This window comes from Ranitomeya variabilis, chromosome 7 (genome assembly GCF_051348905.1).
Source record: "Ranitomeya variabilis isolate aRanVar5 chromosome 7, aRanVar5.hap1, whole genome shotgun sequence".
Classification (NCBI taxonomy): domain Eukaryota; kingdom Metazoa; phylum Chordata; class Amphibia; order Anura; family Dendrobatidae; genus Ranitomeya; species Ranitomeya variabilis.
In genome coordinates, this window is record NC_135238.1 from 4,216,837 (window position 1) to 4,243,982 (window position 27,146).

A 27,146-nucleotide genomic window follows, 5' to 3' on the forward strand; every position below is an offset into this window, starting at 1 on the left:
AGGAGAGAGAGGATCCCACTGATCATAAGAGCTTACACTCTACAGGAGAGAGAGGACCCCACTGACCATAAGAGCTTACACTCTACAGGAGAGAGAGGACCCCACTGACCATAAGAGCTTACACTCTACAGGAGAGAGAGGACCTCACTGACCATAAGAGCTTACACTCTACTGGAGAGAGAGGACCCCACTGACCATAAGAGCTTACACTCTACAGGAGAGAGGACCCCACTGACCATAAGAGCTTACACTCTACAGGAGAGAGAAGACCCTACTGACCATAAGAGCTTACACTCTACAGGAGAGAGAGGACCCCACTGACCATAAGAGCTTACACTCTACAGGAGAGTGAGGACCCCACTGACCATAAGAGCTTACACTCTACAGGTGAGAGAGGACCCCACTGACCATAAGAGCTTACACTCTACAGGAGAGAGAGGACATCACTGACCATAAGAGCTTATACTCTACAGGAGAGAGAGGACCCCACTGACCATAAGAGCTTACACTCTACAGGAGAGAGAGAAGACCCCACTGACCATAAGAGCTTACACTCTACAGGAGAGAGAGGACTCCACTGACCATAAGAGCTTACACTCTACAGGAGAGAGAGGATCCCACTGATCATAAGAGCTTACACTCTACAGGAGAGAGAGGACCCCACTGACCATAAGAGCTTACACTCTACAGGAGAGAGAGGACCCCACTGACCATAAGAGCTTACACTCTACAGGAGAGAGAGGACCCCACTGACCATAAGAGCTTATACTCTACAGGAGAGAGAGGACCCCACTGATCATAAGAGCTTACACTCTACAGGAGAGAGAGGACCCCACTGACCATAAGAGCTTACACTCTACAGGAGAGAGAGGACCCCACTGACCATAAGAGCTTACACTCTACAGGAGAGAGAGGACCCCACTGACCATAAGAGCTTATGGAGCGCCCCCACACCGCCGCAGGGCCTAGGGGTACCCGGAGCCGGGCCTCTGGGTCTCAGTCCTGGGGTTGTCACGGTGGCTAGACCCGGTCCGTGGCCCTGTCTGTCAGTGGGGGACGTCCGGTAGAATAAGTGATGATGATGGTGCAGTAACGGTGGTGTAGCGGTGCAGTTGTGGGGTGCAGGTCGCGGTAAATAACGAGGACACCAGGTTGCAGTCTCTTTACCTCTTTACTGGAGATCTCTCAGTCCGCAGTCCAGAATACGGTTCACCAGGCTGCGCAAGTCCGGTCGGTCCGATGGCACTTCCAGAGTTCTCCTCACAGGTGGAAATCAGTGCCCTCCTTCTTAGCGCTATGTGTTGTAGTCCTTCCCTGCTGTGCTCACGGAAAGTACCCCACAACTGTTGTGTCTGTTTCTTAAGTTCCCTCACAACTCGATTCACTGATGTTCTTCTCGTATTCCATCCCTCCCTGTTATTCAGGTTGGAACGGCACCCGTTTGTCAGGTAGGCCTGGAGTTCTTCCGGGACCCTAGAGACGCCCCTCTCCCGCAATTGCCCCCCAAGACTTCATAGGTGATATGTGGTAGACAGCCCGCCTTAAACTGACTACCCTGCCGCTGTTTGGAGTATGGCTTGAAGCTGTATGCTATTCCACTCCCTCGGCGTTCCGGCCACCGGTAATGCGCCTCAGTAGGATGTTGCTCCGGTCCTACAGCATGACCCCTACTGGTATTCTCCTTTTTGCTTGATCTCGTTTCTCACTCAGCACAATCTATCTCGCTTCTAGTCCTTTCTTGGGCACCGCCGCTATGCTGAGCAGGCACGGTCCCGTTACGTTCTTTCTAATGCCAAGCCTCTGTCAGGATCCCACCCCTGACAGAGACCCTACTGTCTCTTCCTCCACAACACCCTCTCTCACTAGGTGTTGCTTCGTTCAATCCAGTCAGCTTTCTCTTCTAACTTCCTGCCTGACCCCCAGTTTACCCACTATGGTGGGGAGTGGCCTAATGAATAGAACCCTTAGCTCCCCCCGGAGGCCCTGCTGTGAAACATATTGGTGTCTGTGATACCTGGTCAGATGAACTCCTTCAGTGCCATCGAACGCACCATGGCTCCCCATAGTGGCGGATCCACAGTACTGCAACGACCAGGACTCTGGGGCGCTGCACTCCCCCCTGGTTAAACACAGTACTCCGGGACTGGGAAGAAAACAACAATACAGGTTAGCAAAAAGACATACAATTTTCGTTGAGTGCAAAACAATAAGTATACTTGAACAGGCTTCCCTTTATGGGAGGTGAGGACACTTTAACGTTACAAACATAATTAAATATCATAGCAACAGGCTACAATTAGCTCTCATTACCCAACCGGGTATTCTACTAGGTACAAACATTATTGACCAATAATTTAACTTTGCCTTTAAGGATATACACTCTTAATCCGCTAAAGACCTTCCTATAATCACATTATAAGGTATTTTAACTTTGCATTCGCCTTCTTTGGAATCTGCAGGACCGCCTGTCCTAACGGCACCAGACCTACTGCCTCTCCTTTCTATTACAGGATCGCCCCGTTCAGCCAGGGCCTACTGCCTTTTCAACTACTATACACAGTATAGAACATAACTTTTCTTTCAGTTTGAGAACACTGAGCCGGCTCTACTTGGCTCCTATAAGGACTCACTCACTAACCCCTACGGGTTCACTTTCTGTCCTTAGTAACACATTATTAACTTTCTATGGGGACTCAGGGTTTACCTTCTATCCTCACCTTCGTTATTACTTCCTTTCTTTCAACTATGCAGGACTCTAATTCCTCCCCTACAGGCTCTCTGCATCTTTCTTTTTAAAGAACATTATCTAGGTTTCACATTTCAAACAGATTAAACACACATAACTTTTCTTTATGCAAAAACAGTTACATTTCTTCCAGAGCATCATCATATTACTGTTCTAAAACAGTATCACTTTTCAAGTTCAGGTCAAACATCCCCTTTAAGAGGGGATCAAGTCTTTCTGAGGTAGCTCGTCTTCTCAGCCTACCAGTCTTTGCTCAGCAAAGGTTCCAGAACGGTATCTTCGCAAAGAGTCTTTGAGTAAAACCAGTAGAAAGCGCCTTTAAGAAGGTGCAAACTATTTACAAGAAAGTTTGGATCATGCACTGTTCATGATTTCTCAGTTTGTAAAACTTGTGCAAAACTGGTAGGAAAAGCAAACAATAGGGATCCCGGGTCAACTAAGGGATCCATAAAGAGTTAACCCTGAGCGGGTTTAGCAGCAAACAGTTCACAAACAGTTAACGGGAAAACTATTTACATTTTTGAAGCATTCAATTTCAGAATCCCCCACGAGGCGCCACCTGGCGGGTGAACCCCTGCAATACAGGCAGTTCAGGCTCCAGGTTCACTCCCGCGGCCAGGTACACCCCATGGGTGCGGGTCTGTTGCACAACCAGATCGTGTGCGGTGATAAGGGTCTGCGTTCCCACTTCTTTCTGCGCTGGTACATCAGGAACATCGGTTACTTGAGAAGGCACCTCCTTGGCCACTACGGTGGTTGCGGTGGTCAGGCGGCAGATCGCAGGTTCTGTGATCAGACGGGTGGGGGCGACCAGGGTGGTTACAGATCGGTCACACGGTGACACCTTGGCTACAGGGGCTGGTTTCTCTTTCTTGTAGACGTTCAGAGCGAACCACCCCTTTTCCCCAAAATGCCGGGTGTAAGTAACGCTGTCCCCCGGGTAGAGGTCCCGATCGGGGTGGCCCTCCCTAAGGTGCGACTCGACATCCCGTCGGTTAACAAAGACCTCCGCATATAGCCCCGGTTCTTTAATGAAGCCCCAGCCTCCTCGGAGTTTAAAGGTGGTGACGATGCCCTGCCTACGCGGGGCCTGGTGAGTGGTGGGGTCCTTACGGGCCCGGTCCTTGACCGCCAAATACTTTTGATGGTGGGCCTCCCGCCCAGCCTGATGTATTTTCTCCTCCTCTCGCCACCGTTGTTCTAGCTGGATTCGGTACTCCTCCCAACTTAGAGCCTGTACCATCTCCCCCTTCTGGGTCTCCACCCCGGGGAACCCCATAAGATCGGATCCGGGGTTCACCCAGCGGCACACCGTGCGCTCCGCGTGGACCTCACACAGCAAGGGAGTAGGGGTGATTGGGGCTCGCATACGGTGTTCCATGCCCGTGGCGTCCTCCCATGGTAGCAGGCGCTGGAGTTTATGGGTTCCCGGGAGAGGTGGTGCCGCTACGGGACCCACTAACACACCCTCGGCTGGCGGGGCAGGATCGGCGGACTCACCAACTGGTACGAGTTCACTTCCCACAACAGGTCCCGCTGGTTCTTCCGGTGAGAACTCCGATGTCCGGGAACCCTCTGCCGGCACTACCGGGTGCGGAGCCTGGACTCCCACATTCAGTTGGAGGAGCTGGTTATATAAGTCCTCCATCTCGGCTCTCAGGAATCTGGTGTTATCCATGGAGGATGGGTGGCTGGGCTCATCCGGGTAGTCGGGGGAGACTTCCACTTCAACCCCACTGTCGGGTCCGGAGTTGCTGGCCATAGCGTCCTCCACGTGGGTCACTTCCTGGTCTTTTTCCCGCTCTCTCCTTCGTGAGCGGTTTCGTTTCCTCTGCCTCCGCCCCCCATTAAGGATTAGGAGGCGGATCTCTGCTGCTGACGGACAAGTCCTCACCGTGCAGAAATACTTAGACTGGGCGGCCATTGTGGTTCGCGCTCTCCAGCTTGTCTACGCCCACCTCACGCCCCTCTTCTTCTCCTGCGCTCTCCTCAGCGCTGCAATGGCGGCGGATTTTGGCGGCAACTGGCGCAGCACACAGTCTTTGCAATAAAGTACAGTTCAAGCACAACAAATCACAGTTCCAAGGCACACATGACCTGATTCTTCAGGCTTAAGTAGATCCTGTTCGTGACGCCAAGTTGGAGCGCCCCCACACCGCCGCAGGGCCTAGGGGTACCCGGAGCCGGGCCTCTGGGTCTCAGTCCTGGGGTTGTCACGGTGGCTAGACCCGGTCCGTGGCCCTGTCTGTCAGTGGGGGACGTCCGGTAGAATAAGTGATGATGATGGTGCAGTAACGGTGGTGTAGCGGTGCAGTTGTGGGGTGCAGGTCACGGTAAATAACGAGGACACCAGGTTGCAGTCTCTTTACCTCTTTACTGGAGATCTCTCAGTCCGCAGTCCAGAATACGGTTCACCAGGCTGCGCAAGTCCGGTCGGTCCGATGGCACTTCCAGAGTTCTCCTCACAGGTGGAAATCAGTGCCCTCCTTCTTAGCGCTATGTGTTGTAGTCCTTCCCTGCTGTGCTCACGGAAAGTACCCCACAACTGTTGTGTCTGTTTCTTAAGTTCCCTCACAACTCGATTCACTGATGTTCTTCTCGTATTCCATCCCTCCCTGTTATTCAGGTTGGAACGGCACCCGTTTGTCAGGTAGGCCTGGAGTTCTTCCGGGACCCTAGAGACGCCCCTCTCCTGCAATTGCCCCCCAAGACTTCATAGGTGATATGTGGTAGACAGCCCGCCTTAAACTGACTGCCCTGCCGCTGTTTGGAGTATGGCTTGAAGCTGTATGCTATTCCACTCCCTCGGCGTTCCGGCCACCGGTAATGCGCCTCAGTAGGATGTTGCTCCGGTCCTACAGCATGACCCCTACTGGTATTCTCCTTTTTGCTTGATCTCGTTTCTCACTCAGCACAATCTATCTCGCTTCTAGTCCTTTCTTGGGCACCGCCGCTATGCTGAGCAGGCACGGTCCCGTTACGTTCTTTCTAATGCCAAGCCTCTGTCAAGATCCCACCCCTGACAGAGACCCTACTGTCTCTTCCTCCACAACACCCTCTGCCACAAGGTGTTGCTTCGTTCAATCCAGTCAGCTTTCTCTTCTAACTTCCTGCCTGACCCCCAGTTTACCCACTATGGTGGGGAGTGGCCTAATGAATAGAACCCTTAGCTCCCCCCGGAGGCCCTGCTGTGAAACATATTGGTGTCTGTGATACCTGGTCAGATGAACTCCTTCAGTGCCATCGAACGCACCATGGCTCCCCATAGTGGCGGATCCACAGTACTGCAACGACCAGGACTCTGGGGCGCTGCACTTACACTCTACAGGAGAGAGAGGACCCCACTGACCATAAGAGAGAGAAATCCCTGGTGACTCTGAAGATGAAATATGAATTTGCAGTATGGGGAAGCGCTGATCTCTGGTAGTCCAGGTACTAACCACCACTGCACAAGTTATAGTAATCTGTAAGGTGTCATAGTTGTAGTCCATTATGGTGGAGCTTCAGATTTCTAATTCTTCAGCAGCAGTGTCACGTTTCGGGGCAAGAATTTATTTTTTTGTGAACTTCAAATGAAATCTTAAAAGTGATTTAATTTGGCGTAGAACCACGAATTTCAGGAAATTCAATAGGTACTTGATCCTCCGGAGATCGTCCTGCTCACCTCTAGTTCTTGTACCTCAGGGAGCCCACAAGTCTCAGCGCCTCATACATTAACCCCTGTACACACGGGACGCTGCTGGCTCTGGTACAGATTTTGCTACTGGCTTTCTAAACTGATACATGTAGCAGCTTCTGAATATACACTACCGTTCAAAAGTTTAGGGTCACCCAGACAATTTTGTGTTTTCCACGATAACTCATACTTTTATTAATCCAATGAATTGATAATCTAGTCCAGACATTGACAAGATTCGAAAAAAAGATTATTATTTGAAATAATTATTTCTCCTTCCAGCTTTGCTTTCGTCAAAGAATTCTCCCTTTGCAGCAATTACAGCATTGCAGACCTTTGGCATTCTAGCAGTTAATTTGCGGAGGTCATCTGGAGACATTTCACCCCATGCTTCCAGAAGCCCCTCCACAAGTTGGTTTGGCTTCATGGACACTTTTTGCACCATACGGTCAAGCTGCTCCCACAACAGCTCAATGGGGCTGAGATCTGGTGACTGCGCTGGCCGCTCCATTACAGATAGAATACCAGCTGCCGGCTTCTTCTCTAAATAGTTCCTGTATAATTTGGAGGTGGCTTTGGGTCATTGTCCTCTTGTAGAATGAAATTGGCTCCAATCAAGCGCTGTCCACAGGGTATGGAATGCTTTGCCAAATAGAGTGATAGCCTTCCTTATTCAATATCCCTTTTACCTCGTACAAATCTCCCACTTTACCAGCACCAAAGCAGCCCCAGACCAACACATTACCTCCACCATGCTTGACAGATGGCATCACACTCTTCCAGCATCTTTTCAGTTGTTCTGTGTCTCACAAATGTTCTTCTGTGTGATCCAAACACCTCAAACTTGGATTCGTCTGTCCATAACACTTTTTTCCAATCTTCTTCTGTCCAATGTCTGTGTTCTTTTGCCCATATTAATATTTTCCTTTTATTAGCCAGTCTCAGATATGGCTTTTTCTTTGCCACTCTGCCCTGAAGGCCAGCATCCCGGAGTCGCCTCTTCACTGTAGACGTTGACACTGGCGTTTTGCTTGTACTATTTAATGACGCTGCCAGTTGAGGACCTGTGAGACATTGATTTCTCACACTACAGACTCTAATGTACTTGTCTTGTTGCTCCCACTTCTCTTTCTACCCTGGTTAGAGCTCTGCTCTGCTCTGCTCTGAAGGGAGTAGTACACACCGTTGAAGGGAATCTTCAGTTTATTGGTAATTTTTCGCATGGAATAGCCTTCATTTCTAAGAACAAGAATAGACTGTCAAGTTTCACATGAAAGTTCTTTTTTTTATTGCCATTTTGAGAGTTTAATGGAATCAACACATGTAATGCTCCAGATTCTCAACTAACTCACTCAGAGGAAGGTCAGGTTTATAGGTTCTCTAATCAGCCAAACTGTATTCAACTGTGCTAACATACTTGCAGAGTTTTCAAGGGTATTCTAACCATCCATTAGCCTTCTCACACAGCAAACACAAAGTACCATAAGAACACTGGAGTGATGGTTGTTGGAAATGGGCCTCTATATACCTATGAAGATATTGCATTATAAATCAGGCGTCTGCAGCTAGAATAGCCATTTGCCACATTAACAATGTATAGAGTGTATTTCTGAATCATTTAATGTTAGCTTCATTGGAAAAACTGTGCTTTTCTTTAAAAAAAAATAAAGACATTTCTAAGTGACCCTAAACTTTTGAACTGTAGTGTATATGCAAGAAATGTCTTATTTCTGGGATTGGGATGAGATACTGGCGAGAAGATCTCCTACCTGTACACGAATATAGGAATAGTGAAATCAGAAGCTTTCACATGGGGTTCGGCTTCCACAATCCTGTCCACCAACCCAAATCCTTTGGTCCAATCCACCGACTTGTCCAGAGGCAACAAATTTGCTGAAAAGTTACATTTAGGCATCAAATAGGTGATAACAACTATAAATGATACAATCAGAAGGAATTTAATTCATCATCATCATCATCACGATAATGTAAATATGCCATATTCTGAGTTTACTTCTAGGATGTTCTGTGGCTTTCCAGACACATGCTGTGGGCTTTCTGACACCCCCCTTTACACTGCATAGGAAACTCTTCTCACTACACACTCTGTGCAACTTGATACCAGGGTGTAGCAGCCCTCACTGAGTAGTTTATGGCCTTAAGCTGGCTTAAGGCAGCTGTGGTAACATGTGCTCTTTTGTTAATTTAAAAACTTAATAGTAGAGCATAACTTGACCTCAATTAGGGATAGAGCTATAAAAGTTACACATTGTTACACAATGTCCATCAAGAGATCTATAACTCACTGAAATCGCTAGGATCAAAACCCAACAAAATGCATGGAACAGATTTCTCTGTAAGCAGGTCATGTATCCACGTCGTGTTTATACTTAAATGAACCCCCATGTCATGCTGAGTATAATGACACTAGCTGTTGTGAATTCTACTCTTGGGTTCCCTCCGGTGGTTGTTGGTGGTAGTGCAGTTGTCCCTGGGCTGCAATCCTGGACAGGTGTCCCTGCTGATTGCAGTACTGACTGGGGTATTTAAGGTTGCTGGATTCATTAGTCCATGCTAGTTGTCCATTGTTCTGGGAAGTTATGGATCTCAGTTTGGTTCCTCCTGCCCTGCTGCCAAATCAGCAAAGATAAGTTCTGGTTTTGTTTCTGCAGCACACATCTGTGTGCTTTACAGATCAGCGCTATTCATTGTATTTTTTTCTCTTGTCCAGCTTATACTGTGTTAGGATTTTTCCAGTCAAGTTGGATTCTCAGGAGATGCAGATATACATTCCATATCTTTAGTTAGACGTTGGAATTTTTGTATTATCTGCTGTGGATATTTTCAGGGTTTTAATACTGACCGCTTAGTATTCTGTCCTATCCTTTCCTATTTAGCTAGAGTGGCCTCTTTTGCTGAACCCTGTTTTCTGCCTGCTTGTGTCTTTCCTCTAATACTCACAGTCAATATTTGTGGAGGGCTGCCTATCCTTTGGGGTTCTGCTCTGAGGCAAGATAGGATTTCCCATTTCCATCTTTAGGGGTATTTAGTCCTCTGGCTGTGTCGAGGTGTCTAGGCCATGTTAGGTACACCCCACGGCTACTTCTAGTTGCGGTGTCAGTTTAGGGTTTGCGGTCAGTATAGGTTCCACCTACTCCTGAGAAAGTCTCATGCTGCTCCAAGGTCACCGGATCATAACAGTACAACTGGCCCACAATGAGTTAAATGCATCTCAGAAGAAGGGAAGAAAGGTGTTGAGCCATTTTTTTTTCTGTAGCCTGTTTTGTATTTTCTTCCCTCTTTTCTCTGGGTGGCTGAGGAGTCTGGTGCTAGCATGGATATTCAGGGATTAGCTTCTCGTGTAGACCAGCTTGCTGCTAGGGTACAGGGTATTTCTGATTATATTGTTCAGACTCCGGTTTTAGAGCCTAAGATTCCTATTCCTGATTTGTTTTTTGGTGACAGGTCCAAATTTTTGAGTTTTAAAAACAACTGTAAACTGTTTTTTGCTCTGAGACCTCGATCCTCTGGTGATTCCATTCAGCAGGTTAAAATTGTCATCTCCCTGCTGCGTGGTGATCCTCAGGATTGGGCATTTTCCCTGGAGTCTGGGAATCTGGCTTTGCCTAATGTAGATGCCTTTTTTCACGCTTTGGGATTATTATATGATGAACCAAACTCTGTGGATCAAGCAGAGAAGACCTTGTTGGCCCTGTCTCAGGGTCAAGAAGGGGCAGAATTGTATTGTCAGAAATTTAGAAAATGGTCTGTGTTGACTAAATGGAATGATGATGCTTTGGCGGCAATTTTCAGAAAGGGTCTTTCTGAATCCGTTAAAGATGTTATGGTGGGGTTTCCCACGCCTTTCGGTCTTAGTGATTCTATGTCTCTGGCCATTCAGATTGATCGGCGTTTGCGTGAACGCAGAACTGTGCGCGCTGTGGCGTTGTCCTCAGAGCAGATGCCTGAGCCAATGCAATGTGATAGGATTCTGTCTAGAACGGAACAACAAGAATTCAGACGTCAGAATAGGTTGTGTTTTTATTGTGGCGATGCTTCTCATGTCATTTCAGTCTGTCCTAAGCGTACAAAGAAGATCGCTAGTTCATTTACCATCAGTACTGTATAACCTAAATTTCTATTATCTGTGTCCTTGATCTGCTCATTGTCATCATTTTCTGTCATGGCGTTTGTGGATTCAGGCGCCGCCTTGAACTTAATGGACTTTGAGTTTGCCAGGTGTTGTGGTTTTCCCTTGCAGTCTTTGAAGAACCCTATTCCTTTAAGGGGCATTGATGCTACACCTTTGGCTAAAAATAAACCCCAGTTTTGGACACAGGTGACTATGTGCATGGCGCCAGCCCATCAGGAAGAGTGTCGATTTCTGGTGTTGCATAATTTGCATGATGCTATCGTGCTGGGTTTTCCGTGGTTGCAGGTACATAATCCTGTGTTGGATTGGAAGTCTATGTCTGTGACTAGTTGGGGTTGTCAGGGGGTTCATAATGACGTTCCTTTGATGTCAATCTCCTCTTCTTCCTCTTCTGAAATTCCAGAGTTTTTGTCGGATTTTCAGGATGTATTCAATGAGCCCAAGTCCAGTTCCCTTCCACCGCATAGGGACTGTGATTGTGCTATTGACTTGATTCCAGGCTGTAAGTTTTCTAAGGGCCGACTTTTCAACCTGTCTGTGCCTGAACATACCGCTATGCGTAGTTATGTTAAGGAGTCTTTGGAGAAAGGGCATATTCGACCATCTTCTTCACCGTTGGGAGCGGGATTTTTTTTTGTTGCTAAGAAGGATGGCTCCTTGAGACCCTGTATTGATTATCGCCTCTTGAATAAGATCACGGTCAAGTTTCAATACCCTTTACCTCTGCTTTCCGATTTGTTTGCTAGGATTAAGGGGGCTAGTTGGTTTACTAAAATTGACCTTCGGGGGGCGTATAATCTTGTTCTTATTAAGCAGGGTGATGAATGGAAAACTGCGTTTAATACGCCCGAAGGCCATTTTGAATACCTTGTGATGCCATTCGGGCTCTCTAATGCTCCATCTGTTTTTCAGTCCTTCATGCATGATATCTTCCGGACTTATCTTGATAAATTCTTGATTATATATTTGGATGACATTTTGATTTCTTCCGATGATTGGGAGTCTCATGTGAAGCAGGTCAGGATGGTATTTCAGATCCTTCGTGATAATGCCTTGTTTGTGAAGGGGTCTAAGTGTCTCTTTGGAGTGCAGAAGGTTTCTTTTTTGGGCTTCATTTTTTCTCCCTCATCTATAGAGATGGATCCGGTTAAGGTTCAGGCCATTCATGATTGGATTCAACCCACATCTGTGAAGAGCCTTCAGAAATTTTTGGGCTTTGCTAATTTTTATCGCCGTTTCATTGCTAACTTCTCCAGCGTGGTTAACCCCTTGACCGATTTGACGAAGAAAAGCACTGATGTGGCGAATTGGTCCTCTGCGGCTGTCTCTGCCTTTTTAGGAGCTTAAACGCCGATTTACTTCTGCCCCTGTGTTGCGTCAACCGGATGTTTCTCTTCCGTTTCAGGTTGAGGTTGACGCTTCTGAGATTGGCGCATGGGCCGTTTTGTCCCAGAGGGATCCTGTTGGTTCCTTGATGAAACCATGTGCCTTCTTTTCTCGTAAGTTTTCGCCTGCTGAATGCAATTATGATGTCGGCAATCGGGAATTGTTGGCTATGAAGTGGGCATTTGAGGAGTGGCGACATTGGCTTGAGGGAGCTAAGCACCGTATTGTGGTCTTGACCGATCATAAGAATCTGATTTACCTCGAGTCTGCCAGACAGCTGAATCCTAGACAGGCTCGATGGTCCTTGTTTTTTTCCCGTTTTGATTTCGTGGTCTCGTATCTTCCGGGTTCTAAGAATGTTAAGGCTGATGCCCTCTCTAGGAGTTTTTTGCCTGATTCTCCTGAGGTTCTTGAACCGGTTGGCATTCTGAAAGAAGGGGTGGTCCTCTCTGCCATTTCCCCTGATTTACGATGGGTTCTTCAGGAATTTCAGGCTGACAAACCTGACTGCTGTCCTGTGGGGAAACTGTTTGTTCCTGACAGATGGACTAGTAGAGTGATTTCTGAGGTTCATTGTTCTGTGTTGGCTGGCCATCCTGGTATTTTTGGTACCAGAGATTTGGTTGGTAGGTCCTTTTGGTGGCCTTCTTTGTCACGTGATGTGCGTTCTTTTGTGCAGTCCTGTGGGACGTGTGCGCGGGCCAAGCCTTGTTGTTCCCGTGCTAGTGGGTTGCTTTTGCCATTGCCGGTCCCTGAGAGGCCCTGGACGCATATTTGTATGGATTTTATTTCTGACCTTCCGGTTTCCCAGAGGATGTCGGTTATCTGGGTGGTTTGTGACCGGTTCTCTAAGATGGTTCATTTGGTGCCTTTGCCTAAATTGCCTTCCTCTTCAGATTTGGTTCCGTTGTTTTTTCAGCATGTAGTTCGTTTGCATGGTATTCCGGAGAATATTGTGTCCGACAGAGGTTCCCAGTTTGTTTCTAGGTTTTGGCGGGCCTTTTGTGCTAAGCTGGGCATTGATTTGTCTTTTTCTTCCGCATTTCATCCTCAGACAAATGGCCAAACCAAGCGAACTAATCAGACCTTGGAGACTTATTTGAGATGCTTATCAGGATGATTGGGTGGCTTTCTTGCCATTGGCCGAGTTTGCCCTTAATAATCGGGCTAGTTCAGCTACTTTGCTTTCGCCCCTCTTTTGTAATTTTGGTTTTCATCCTCGTTTTTCTTCAGGGCAGGTTGAGCCTTCTGACTTTCCTGGTGTGGATTCTGTGGTTGACAGGTTGCAGCAGATTTGGGCTCATGTGGTGGACAATTTGGTGTTGTCTCAGGAGGAGGCTCAACGTTTTGCTAACCGTCGTCGGTGTGTTGGTTCCCGGCTTCGGGTTGGGGATCTGGTTTGGTTGTCTTCCCGTCATGTTCCTATGAAGGTTTCTTCTCCTAAGTTTAAGCCTCGGTTTATTGGTCCTTATAGGATTTCTGAGATTATTAATCCGGTGTTTTTTCGATTGGCGCTTCCGGCTTCTTTTGCTATCCATAATGTCTTCCATAGATCTTTATTGCGGAAATATGTGGTGCCCGTTGTTCCCTCTGTTGATCCTCCGGCCCCTGTTTTGGTTGATGGGGAGTTGGAGTATGTGGTTGAGAAGATTTTGGATTCTCGCTTTTCGAGGCGGAGGCTTCAGTACCTTGTCAAATGGAAGGGTTATGGCCAGGAGGATAATTCTTGGGTTTTTGCCTCTGATGTCCATGCTGCTGATTTGGTTCGTGCCTTTCATCTGGCTCATCCTGATCGGCCTGGGGGCTCTGGTGAGGGTTCGGTGACCCCTCCTCAAGGGGGGGGTACTGTTGTGAATTCTGCTCTTGGGTTCCCTCCGGTGGTTGTTGGTGGTAATGCAGTTGTCCCTGGGTTGCAATTCTGGACAGGTGTCCCTGCTGATTGCAGTGCTGACTGGGGTATTTAAGGTTGCTGGATTCATTAGTCCATGCCAGTTGTCCATTGTTCTGGGAGGTTTTGGATCACAGTCTGTTTCCTCCTGCCCTGCTCCCAAATCAGCAAAGATAAGTGTCTGGTTTTTGTTTCTGCAGCACACATGCTGTGTGCTTTACAGATCAGTGCTATTCATTGTTTTTTCTTGTCCAGCTTAGACTGTGTTAGGATTTTTCCAGTCAAGTTGGATTCTCAGGAGATGCAGATATACATTCCATGTCTTTAGTTAGATGGTGGAATTTTTGTATTATCTGCTGTGGATATTTTCAGGGTTTTAATACCGACCGCTTAGCATTCTGTCCTATCCTTTCCTACTCAGCTAGAGTGGCCTATTTTGCTAAACCCTGTTTTCTGCCTGCTTGTGTCTTTCCTCTAATACTCACAGTCAATATTTGTGGGGAGCTGCCTATCCTTTGGGGTTTCTGCTCTGAGGCAAGATAGGATTCCCATTTCCATCTATAGGGGTATTTAGTCCTCCGGCTGTGTCGAGGTGTCTAGGATTGTCAGGTACACCCCACGGCTACTTCTAGTTGCGGTGTCAGTTTAGGGTTTGCGGTCAGTATAGGTTCCACCTACTCCTGAGAAAGTCTCATGCGGCTCCAAGGTCACCAGATCATAACATCGGCCCCTCTGTCCTTGCCTCTCCTATGTATAGCACTCATGCTCTGTTCACATTGCTTAACAGCGCTGATCCATTCAGTCCCACCATCCAACACAAGAGACGCTCTCACAAATCATTTAACCATCTGCTCACTCTTTCTATCCTCCTTCTCCTAGTCGCTGGAGACATCTCTCCCAACCCCAGCCCCCCATGTTATAGCCAGTCAAACCTCCCAACTGCTACACCCAGAAACCCCTCTAACCTTATTAATATTCCCTGCATGCTTTCTGTCTCTTTCAATTGTGCCCTTTGGAATTCTCGCTCTGTGTGTAATAAACTCTCCTTCATTCATGACTTTTCCCTTTCTAAATCTTTTAATCTCCTGGCTCTTACTGAAACCTGGATCCAGCAGTCAGACACAACCGCTGCTGCTGCTCTTTCATATGGTGGACTACAGTTTTCTCATACCCCAAGATCAGACAACAGAGCAGGTGGAGGCATTGGTCTGCTCCTTTCACCCAAATGTACCTTCCAAGTTATCCCCCAAGTACCCTCACTTGTATTCCCTTCCTTTGAGGTCCATGCTGTCAGACTCTACGTCCCCTTCTCCATGCGAGTGGCGGTGGTGTATCGTCCTCCCGGCCGCTCTCATCAGTTCCTGGATCACTTTGCCACCTGGCTTCCACACTTTCTCTCCTGTGACACCCCCACCCTTATCAACATTCCCATTGCTTCTCTCCTCTCCCCATCTGCTTCTCACCTTTTATCTCTAACCTCCTCTTTCGGCCTCTTGCAGCATACTAACTCTCCAAAGCATGAAGATGGAAACTCCCTAGACTTGGTCTTCTCCCGGCTTTGCTCAGTCGATGATTTCACAAACTCCCCTCTCCCGCTCTCTGACCACAACCTTCTTTCATTCTCTATCAAGAACTGCCATCCCGCTCAGGTCACCCCCACTTTCCACACTTATAGAAACATACAGGCCATTAACACCCAGAAACTTATGAAGAACTTGCAGTCCTCATTGGCCCCAATCTTCTCCATCTCATGTCCTGATTCTGCTCTGAAGCATTACAATGAAACCCTGCAAAGTGCCCTGGATGAAGCGGCACCTCCTATACATAGAACAACTCGGCACAGACGGCGACAACCGTGGCACACGCTGCAAACACGTTTCCTGCAGCGGTGCTCCAGGTGCGCCGAACGTCTGTGGAGAAAATCTAATCTACCCGAAGATTTCATCCATTATAAGTTCCTGCTAAAAACATACAACTCTGCCCTTCACCTCTCCAAACAAACCTATTTCAACACCCTCATCACCTCACTGTCAAATAACCCTAAACGTCTCTTTGACACTTTCCAGTCCCTACTCAACCCAAGAGAGCAGGCCCCAACCACAGATCTCCGCGCTGACGATCTGGCCAATTACTTCAAAGAAAAAATTGACCACATTCGACAGGAAATCATCTCCCAATCTCTTCATACCAGGCACTGTCCTCCCTCCCCCACTGCATCTAGTTCACTCTCTGACTTTGAACCAGTTACTGAAGAAGTAAGCAGGCTCCTTGCATCTTCTCGCCCGACCACTTGCACCAGTGAGCCCATTCCGTCACATCTCCTCCAGTCCCTTTCCCCGGCTGTCACCTCTCACCTAACAAAAATATTCAACCTTTCCCTCACTTCCGGTATTTTTCCCTCCTCATTTAAGCATGCCATCATACATCCATTACTTAAAAAACCCTCCCTTGACCAAAATTGTGCCGCTAATTATAGACCTGTCTCTAATCTTCCCTTCATCTCTAAACTCCTCGAACGCCTGGTCCACTCCTGTCTTACCCGCTATCTCTCAGATAACTCTCTTCTCGACCCTCTTCAATCTGGCTTCCGCTCTTTACACTCTACTGAAACTACCCTCACTAAAGTCTCTAATGACCTACTAACAGCTAAATCTAACGGTCATTACTCCATGCTAATTCTCTTGGATCTCTCCGCAGCATTCGATACTGTGGATCATCAGCTCCTCCTCACTATGCTCCGCTCCATCGGCCTCAAGGACACCGTTCTCTCCTGGTTCTCCTCCTATCTCTCTGACCGATCCTTCTCTGTATGTTTTGCTGGTTCCTCCTCCTCTCACCTTCCCCTTACTGTTGGGGTTCCTCAAGGATCAGTCCTAGGCCACCTCCTCTTCTCTTTGTATACTGCCCCTATTGGACAAACAATCAGTAGATTTGGTTTCCAGTACCATCTCTATGCTGATGACACCCAATTATACACTTCTGCTCCTGTTATCGCGCCGACCTTTTTAGAAAACACCAGTGATTGCCTTACCGCTGTCTCTAACATCATATCCTCCCTCTATCTGAAACTGAACCTGTCAAAAACTGAACTCCTCGTGTTCTCTCCCTCTACTAACCTACCTTTGCCTGACATTGCCATCTCCGTGTGCGGTTCCACCATTACTCCAAAGCAACATGCCCGCTGCCTTGGGGTCATCCTTGATTCCGAGCTTTCATTCACCCCCCACATCCGATCACTGGCTCGCTCTTCTTATCTGCATCTCAAAAACATTTCTAGAATTCGCCCTTTTCTTACTTTCGACTCTGCAAAAACTCTTACTGTTTCACTTATTCATTCTCGTCTGGATTATTGTAACTCTCTACTAATCGGCCTCCCTCTTACCAAACTCTCCCCGCTCCAATCTGTCCTGAATGCTGCTGCCAGGATCATATTCCTCACTAACCGTTACACCGATGCCTCTACCTTGTGCCAGTCATTACACTGGCTACCCATCCACTCCAGAATCCAGTACAAAACTACTACCCTCATCCACAAAGCACTCCATGGCTCAGCACCACCCTACATCTCCTCTCTGGTCTCAGTCTACCACCCTACCCGTGCCCTCCGCTCCGCTAATGACCTTAGGTTAGCATCTTCAGTAATCAGAACCTCCCACTCCCGTCTCCAAGACTTTACACGTGCTGCGCCGATTCTTTGGAATGCACTACCTAGGTTAATACGATTAATCCCCAATCCCCACAGTTTTAAGCATGCCCTCAAAACTCATTTGTTCAGACTGGCCTACCGCCTCAACGCATTAACCTAACTATCCCTGTGTGGCCCATTCAAAAAAAAAAAAACATAATCAGGTTCCTCGCATCATGTTCTCATACACTTTATGCAGTTAATAGCCCTCTGTGTCTGTACTGTTACATACTTAGGCTGATAACTGGTTCATGCAGCTTTACATGAACACCCGAGCCTTACACTATGACTGGTCCGAACAAAGAAAGCAATTGTTACCATCCACCTCTCGTGTCTCCCCTTTTTCCTCATGGATTGTAAGCTTGCGAGCAGCAGGACCCTCACTGCTCTTGTATCTGTTTTGATCTATGTGTTTATTGTTATGCTATAATGTCTATTGTCTGTACAAGTCCCCTCCATAATGTAAAGCGCTGCGGAATATGTTGGCGCTATATAAATAAAATTATTATTATTATTATTATATAGTGTACTCAATTATTATATACAGCACAGTCCCTTAGTATATAGTGCACTCACTTATTATGTACAGCGCAGACCCTTAGTATATAGTGTACTTACTTATTATGTACAAAGGGGCGAGGACTCTGCCCTTGCAGGCTTACATTCTACAGGATTATGGGGAAGGAGACATTAGGTAGGGGGTTGCATTAGCTCCGATGGTGTTGAGGTGGCCATGTGGTCATTACAGGTTGTGTGTCGCCCGCCAGGGCCGTGGGTTACTCGGTACCGGGTTCGGTACTTAAAGGGAATGTCACGGTGGCTGCGACCAGGTCCGTGTCCCTGGGTGCCCAAGTAAAGGGAAAGGTCTTTAAAGGGATTTTGAGAATAAAGTTTGCTCGTGACGCCACCTGTCGAATTCGGTCAGTAGAGACCAACGCTGCTTAAAGGGGTCCTCTGGGGTGATAGTATGGCAACTAGATGGTATAACTTCCCACAAGTGAAGTATGTCCCCAGGGCTCCCGGTATGTAGGTGAGATGGTGAATGGTGCAATAAGAAACAGAGGACACAGGTTTGCAGTCTCTTTACCTGGTTTACTGTAGGCTTCAGGCAGCTGCAGTCCAGGGCACCAGATCACAGGTACAGGCAGGGTCCGGTCGGCTTGGAAGCAAGTTGGGAGTCCCCTTTATCAATTGGAGCTAGAAGCCTTCCTACTAGTGCGCTGATGTTGTAGTCCCTTACTGCCTATGGCTTCTGGCAAGGTCCTCACAGTTCTCTCTGTCCTCTGTGAAGGTTTGTACACGAACCCATATGACAGGTGGCTCGAGCCTTTTTTATAGGGTCTCTATCACGACCCAGGCTCTATATGCCGCTGTGCCTCCTGGGTATTAGGTGGACATGATGATGATGTGATGTGTAATCCAGCTGTCCTGCCGGTTTCTGCTGTGCCTCCTGGAGTCTGACACAGCCTCGGTCTTCCGGCCACCGGAATCTGCGCTTGGCCAGGGAGGTAGCTTGAACGCTGCTGTGCTCCCATGGTATCACTCTCCTGTGCTTTATCCTCCTGCACACTCATTTCTTTCTTTATATCTCTATCCTGGAGCTGCAGCACCTCTGGCTGCACGGCCCCTCACACATCTCTCTGCCTCAGACTGTCCCAGTCTGCTGACTGGCACTAACTGTCTCTCTCACCAACTCCCTTTCCTTCCTGACCAGAATCTATATATATATAGGGAAGTTCCCCTTAATCCGGGTTCAGAGCTCCCCCTTCTGGCCTGGAGTGTGAAAATGGTGTGTGCTTTGTGGTGAAATATATCCTTCCTTGCTTCCAAGTGTGATATCACTCTCCCCGTGAGGAAAGCAATGCCACTGTGACGACCAGGACCCTGGGGCATCACATAAGCTTTCTTGAAGAGATGGGTTTTCAGGTTCTGTTTGAAGGATCCAAATGTGGTGGATAATCGGACGTGTAGAGGCACAGAATTCCAGAGGATGGGTGATATTTGGAAGAAGTCTTGGTGGCGATTGGGTGAGGAGCAAATAAGAGAGGAGGAGAGAATGAGGTCTTGGGAGGACCGGAGAGTATGGTAGGGAAGATTTTGAGAGTTTAGCTTGGAAATATATGGAGGAGACAGGTTATGGATGGCTTTGTAGGTCAGTGTTAGTAATTTGAACTGGATACTGGGAAATTGGGAGCCAGTGAAGGGATTTGCAAAGAGGGGAAGCAGAGGAGTAGCGAGGAGAGAGATTAGTCGGGCAGCAGAGTTAAGGACGGATTGGAGGGGAGCAAGAGTGCTAGCAGGAGGCCACAAAGGAGGATGCTGCAGTAATCGAGGCTGGAGATGATGAGAGCATGCACAAGCATTTTTGTAGAGTGAGAGTTGAGGAAAGGATGGATTCTGGAAATATTTTTGAGCTGGAGGCGACAGGAGGTGGAAAGAGCTTTGATGTGCGGTTTAAAGGACAGGGCAGAGTCAAGGGTTACTCCGAGGCAGTGGATTACCGGGACAGGAGAAAGTGTAAATTCATTTATTGTGATTAGATAGATCAGGTAGGGAATGAATGAGCAAAATGAAAGATCTATTACAGATTATTCAGTGCACATCATTCAGTGCGGTCTACCTGTGTGAACAAGATTATAAAGGACTGCCGATCAGTAGATATTTACCCATAGATGGTCATTTAATGCTGGAAGTCAAGTGGTCCAAACCCAGCTTTTGTCACCCCTACATTTAGTTGTGTCGGGGAGTATGAATCTGTCTATGCCGTGCCCCCAGTCCTTCATAATATAAACTTAATACATTTGTCAGCTGAAAAAAAATACATGTAAGTTAAAGTATGATACCCCTCACATTTCAGCACACAGACATGGTGTTGACAATGAAAATGGGGAAAAGACCCTAAAATTTACCTAACACCTCGGGCTGTGCTCAGGACAGCAGAATTCAATAGCTGAGATAACATATGGACTTGTAATCATTTAGATCCTTTCTTTTTGCATTTTTTTTCTAATTTACAATAAGTACAATAAGTGTTCTGTTTTAATAAGTAACATTATGACTTTATAATTGGTTGTAGGACAAAGGACATCTAGATGGCTCTGTTGCTGAATAGGGGCAATGAAATATTTAATGACCTCTATACATTCCCACTCTTGATATATACAATATGGCGCCAGAAATCCTGATTATTAAACTATAAAACAATAATCATTACAGTGATAACGTGAAAACATCAGTAATAAGCCAGGTCTTCCCTCGCACCTGCCCGTTTAGCTCTTACACTTACCAAGTTGGGCAAAGATCTCTCCAATTTCATATGTGTTCATTTTGGAGCAGCCCCTGTTATCGACCAGGACAATGTTCTTGGTGAGCTGGTAAGTCAACCTCTCCGTCGTGTTTTCCTCATCTGTATCTGCTGCATTTGACCAATTTTTGTAGTCACTGTTGGACCAGACACACATCACGGTGTTGATAAATGACGACTTCCCATGACCGCTGTACCCAATCACCTGGAGGAGGATTCTATGAAAACCCTGGTTGCCCCTTTCACATTTGTCAAAAGTAAAATCTCTAATCTTCCTCCTCAGTTCTTCATCGTCCATGGCTGGTGAGATGTCTGCACCTTCAACGCTCTGCACTCAGAATAAACCACCAAGACGTTAGGCCAAAGTCTTCTATTTACAGCTTCTTCTATGTGAAAGTTGCTTAAGATCTTATCTGCTCCTACTTTAGGTCTTTACTTTTTTCCTAAGATTGGTCTTTCAAGTGGATTTTAATACAGAGGTCAATGTTTGAATTCTGAATGGAATATGTTTCTACTTCCTTATACAATAACTTCCTGCACAGTATATAATATAGAGGTGCGAAAGCGAAATGGCTTTAGCAAGGAATCGTTCTTAAGAACTTTAGTGAGAGGATTTTGTTTTTTTTCTTTTATACCCTACAGTTTCTGCACTCTCGAGACTCAGAGAATATTAAAGATCATTCAATTTGAATCCAGGATTTCTTTCCTGTTAGACCTTCTCTTCTGGTGTGGCGTCACAACAGCTGGAGCATTGCATGTTACTAACCTTCCACTAAAGAATGGGAAGTTTGTTGTCATTGAGAATGCCCAAAGACCAAGCAGAATGGGTAATAACATTGGGTACAAAAGATGACCAAGGCATAAAAGTATAATGGCTGACAGCTTCAGGTTATGCTTTGTAAGAAAGCAGCTCGCAAGACCTAGGATGGACAATGTGTCACCAAGGTGCCTAGCCTCAATGATGTGACACTCTAATTAGCAGGCTCCAGCACATAAAGTGCTGAGAGTTGCTTTTAATGGCACTGGGTCTTGGGTCCGGGTTCTAGGAATGACTGGAAGAGCTGGGCGGGACTGATCCTTCCCACCCTCCTATCCAGGAGCTGCAGCCGGGATAATTGGGCAGCTGAACTGCTCTAAAGTGGTCGTTGTGTAGGACTGGAAAGATCTGTTTATTTGCTGCTCAGTGTCTGCCAAAGGCTGACTTAGGGTACCGTCTCACATAACGATTTACCAACGATCACGACCAGCGATACGACCTGGCCGTGATCGTTGGTAAGTCATTGTATGGTCGCTGGGGAGCTGTCACACAGACCGCTCTCTCCAGCGACCAACGATGCCGAGGTTCGCTGGTAACCAGGGTAAACATCGGGTTACTAAGCGCAGGGCCGCGCTTAGTAACCCGATGTTTACCGTGGTTACCAGCGTAAAAGTAAAAAAAAAAAAAAACGTACATACTCACATCTGATGTCCGTCAGGTCCCTTGCCATCTGCTTCCCATTCTGACTGAGTACCGCCGTACAGTGAGAGCAGAGCGCAGCGGTGACGTCACCGCTGCGCTCTGCTCTCACTTTCCGGCCGGCACTCAGTCAGAGCGGGAAGCAGACGGCAAGGGACCTGACGGACATCAGATGTGAGTATGTACGGTTTGTTTTTTTTTACTTTTACGCTGGTAACCACGGTAAACATCGGGTTACTAAGCGCGGCCCTGCGCTTAGTAACCCGATGTTTACCCTGGTTACAAGCAAAGACATCGCTGGATCGCTGTCACACACAACGATCCAGCGATGACAGCGGGAGATCCAGCGACGAAAGAAAGTTTCAAACGATCTGCTACGACGTACGATTCTCAGCAGGGTCCCTGATCGCAGTAGCGTGTCAGACACTGCGAGATCGTAACGATATCGCTACAACGTCACGAATCGTGCCGTCGTAGCGATGAAAATGCCACTGTGTGACGGTACCCTAACACTGGACTTAACTTTAAACAGGTCAAACTACGATGTTATCCTGTACTGCTGTATGGACTGTTTGTTTATTTTGCTTTCCTTTATGATATAGAAAACGCTGTTGACTTTTCCTTTATGTTGGAGATCCACCTGTGTGCACCAAGGAACGTAATGTCCTTGTGGACCTGGTGACTGCTTAAGAGCGTGAATCCCACAACATTCACACATTTTCTGTAGAAGAAGTTGTAGGACCTGGAGTCCTCTGATGTCTCCTCTCAGGTGGTTGAACATAAGCTAATTAGGATACTTTGTTTTCAGTGTTCTTGGCCATAACGTGTTGTCTTCTTTCTTGATTTGATTCTTGATTTGTTTTACTGCTCGTGACTTTTTTCGATGATTTCATATTCTTTTCCTGAAGAATTATCATTTACTACATAGATTATTTTTCTTCATGAGAAACTCTTTCCGTTCCAGTGTATAGAGCCAGAGAAGGATGGAGATTGATGGAAAACAAGCAAGTGGGAAGGTGTATATAAATCATTGGCCACCATGATAATCTGAGTGCCTCTGCTTGGTTTCAATAGTCATTCTGTGCTGTGCTGACAGAGAGCCTTTAACCCCTTAATGGCCGCCAATACGTCTTTTAACTGACCTGAGAAATAACAGAATAGCATCCCCATACAGTTGACGATCCAGCAGCTGTCGGCTGTCCACTATAGCTGACAACTTGCTGCATCAGCCACGATCAGTGTTTGCACCGTCCAAATCTGTTTAACCCTTTAGATGCTGCAGTCAATAGTGACTACATCATATAAATGGTTAACAGAGTGTAGGGGCTTCCTATTAATCCCAATGGGTGCCCTCAGATCATGATTTTGTGGTCCTGGTGTTTGCTATGGCAATTCATGACCAAATAGCGGCCTTAGAGTCTGATGGCTGTGGTAACCTGTTCAGAAGTAAAGGTACCGTCACACTCAGCAACTTTGCAAAGAGAACGACAACTGTTGTGAATTTGCTTTTTGGCTCCCTCTAGTGGTTACTAGTGATTTGACTCTGGGTATGTCAGTCATCCCTTGTATGCTCACCTGGGCCGTTAGTTCAGGGGTGTTGCTATATAAGCTCCCTGGACCTTCAGTTCAATGCCTGGCAACGTTGTAATCAGAGCTAATCTGTTGTGCTCTTGTCTACTGATCCTGGTTCCTGCTAGATTAAGCTAAGTCTGCTTTCTTGCTTTTTGCTATTTGTTTTTGTTTGCATTTTTGTCCAGCTTGTACATAATCTGTATCCTAACCTTGCTGGAAGCTCTAGGGAGGCTGGAGTTCTCCCCCCGGGCCGTTAGACGGTTCGGGGGTTCTTGAATTTCCAGTGTGGATTTTTGATAGGGTTTTTGTTGACCATATAAGTTATCTTACTACATTCTGCTATTAGTAAGTGGGCCTCTCTTTGCTAAACCTAGTTCATCTCTGTGTTTGTCATTTCCTCTTACCACACCGTTATTATTTGTGGGGGGCTTGTATCCAACTTTTGGGGTCTATTCTCTGGAGGCAAGAGAGGTCTTTGTTTTCCTCTTCTAGGGGTAGTTAGTCCTCCGGCTGGCGCGAGACATCTAGCGACCAACGTAGGCATGTTCCCCGGCTACTTCTAGTGTTGGCGTTAGGAGTAGATATATGGTCAACCCAGTTACCACTGCCCTATGAGCTGGATTTTTGTACTTCGCAGACTTACTTGTTCCTCTGAGACCCTCGCCATTGGGGTCATAACAGTTTGCCAGGCCCGTATTAAATGTTAAATGCATTGCAGAAGCGGGATTATAAGAAAGAAAGTTCTGAGTTTTTTTTTCTCTCTCTCATTTTTTTTTTCTTTTCCCCTTTACCTCTGAGTGGCTTGTGTTTGCTGCAGACATGAATGTCCAGACCTTGATTACAAGTGTGGACCAGCTTACTGCTCGTGTGCAGGGCATACAAGATTATGTTATCAGAAATCCTATGTCAGAACCTAAGATACCGATTCCTGAACTGTTTTCCGGAGACCGATTTAAATTTAGAAATTTCAGGAATAATTGTAAATTGTTTTTGTCCCTGAGACCCTGTTCATCTGGAGACTCCGCTCAGCAAGTGAAAATTGTTATTTCTTTTTTACGGGGCGACCCTCAGGATTGGGCCTTCTCGCTGGCGCCAGGAGATCCGGCATTGGCTGATATTGATGCGTTTTTTCTGGCGCTCGGTTTGCTTTATGAGGAACCCAATCTTGAGATTCAGACAGAAAAAGCCTTGCTGGCTATGTCTCAGGGCCAGGACGAGGCTGAAGTGTATTGCCAAAAATTTCGGAAATGGTCCGTGCTGACCCAGTGGAACGAGTGTGCATTGGCTGCAAATTTCAGAAATGGCCTTTCTGAAGCCATTAAGAATGTGATGGTGGGTTTTCCCATTCCCACAGGTCTGAATGATTCCATGGTCCTGGCAATTCAGATCGACCGGCGGTTGCGGGAGCGCAAAACCGCAAATTCCCTCATGGTGTTGTCTGAACAGGCACCTGATTTAATGCAATGTGATAGAATCCTGACTAGAAATGAGCAGAAAATTCATAGACGCCAGAATGGCTTGTGTTACTACTGTGGTGATTCTACACATGTTATCTCAGCATGCTCTAAACGTCTTACTAGGGTTGTTAGTCCTGTCGCCATTGGTAATTTGCAACCTAAATTTATTCTATCTGTAACTTTGATTTGCTCACTGTCATCGTATCCTGTCATGGCGTTTGTAGACTCAGGTGCTGCCCTGAGCCTTATGGATCTGTCATTTGCCAAGCGCTGCGGATTTGTTCTTGAGCCATTGGAAAATCCTATCCCTCTTAGGGGTATTGATGCTACGCCTTTGGCAAAAAATAAACCGCAGTTTTGGACACAGGTTACCATGTGCATGACTCCCGAACATCGGGAGGTGATACGTTTTCTTGTTCTGCATAAGATGCATGATTTGGTTGTTTTGGGTTTGCCATGGTTACAGACCCATAATCCAGTCTTGGACTGGAAGGCTATGTCGGTGTCAAGTTGGGGCTGCCATGGAATTCATGGAGATTCCCTGCCCTTGTCTATTGCTTCTTCTACGCCTTCGGAAGTTCCGGCGTATTTGTCTGATTATCAGGATGTCTTCAGCGAGTCTAAGTCCAGTGCACTGCCTCCTCATAGGGAATGTGACTGTGCAATAGATTTGATTCCTGGCAGTAAGTTTCCTAAGGGGAGACTGTTTAATTTGTCGGTACCTGAACATACCGCGATGCGTTCATATATCAAGGAGTCTCTTGAGAAGGGGCATATCCGTCCTTCTTCTTCCCCTCTTGGTGCGGGATTCTTTTTTGTGGCCAAAAGGACGGATCTTTGAGGCCTTGTATTGACTATCGGCTTTTAAACAAGATCACTGTCAAATTTCAGTATCCTTTGCCGCTGTTGTCAGACTTGTTTGCCTGGATTAAAGGTGCCAAGTGGTTCACCAAGATAGACCTTCGTGGTGCGTACAACCTTGTGCGCATTAAGCAAGGCGATGAATGGAAAACCGCATTCAATACGCCCGAAGGTCATTTTGAGTACTTGGTGATGCCATTTGGGCTCTCTAATGCACCTTCAGTTTTTCATTCCTTCATGCATGACATTTTCCGGAAGTATCTGGATAAATTTTTGATTGTTTATCTGGATGATATTCTGGTTTTTTCTGATGATTGGGACTCGCATGTGGAGCAGGTCAGGATGGTTTTTAAGATTTTGCGTGAAAATTCTTTGTTTGTTAAAGGCTCAAAGTGTCTCTTTGGTGTACAGAGGGTTCTCTTTTTGGGGTTCATTTTTTCCCCTTCTGCTGTGGAGATGGACCCAGTCAAGGTCCGAGCTATTCATGATTGGACTCAACCCTCGTCAGTTAAGAGTCTTCAGAAGTTCTTGGGTTTTGCTAACTTCTACCGTCGTTTTATCGCAAATTTTTCTAGCGTTGTTAAACCATTGACGGATATGACCAAGAAAGGCTCTGATGTAGCTAACTGGGCTCCTGCTGCCGTGGAGGCTTTCCAGGAGTTGAAACGCCGGTTTACTTCGGCGCCTGTTTTGTGCCAACCTGACACCTCACTTCCCTTTCAGGTGGAGGTGGATGCTTCGGAGATTGGGGCAGGGGCCGTTTTGTCGCAGAGAGGCCCTGGTTGCTCTACTATGAGACCTTGTGCCTTTTTCTCCAGGAAGTTTTCGCCGGCAGAGCGAAATTATGATGTGGGCAATCGGGAGTTGTTGGCCATGAAGTGGGCATTTGAGGAGTGGCGTCATTGGCTCGAGGGTGCTAAGCATCGTGTGGTGGTCTTGACTGATCACAAAAATCTGATGTA

The 27,146-nt window shown here is 46.9% G+C and overlaps 1 protein-coding gene across 1 annotated transcript in view; it reads right to left on the reverse strand.

Moving 5' to 3' along the window:
• The window catches only part of LOC143785042 (uncharacterized), an 88,112-nt gene extending 66,891 nt beyond the window's left edge, over positions 1-21,221 (reverse strand). The window contains exons 1-2 of the mRNA XM_077273700.1: positions 20,821-21,221; positions 8,192-8,315 (exon numbers count right to left, since the gene is read on the reverse strand). Coding sequence (XP_077129815.1) covers positions 8,192-8,315; positions 20,821-21,136 — 440 coding nt within the window. The 5' untranslated portion in view covers positions 21,137-21,221. The remainder of the gene's footprint in view (positions 1-8,191; positions 8,316-20,820) is intronic.
• Positions 21,222-27,146: the final 5,925 nt, after the last annotated feature.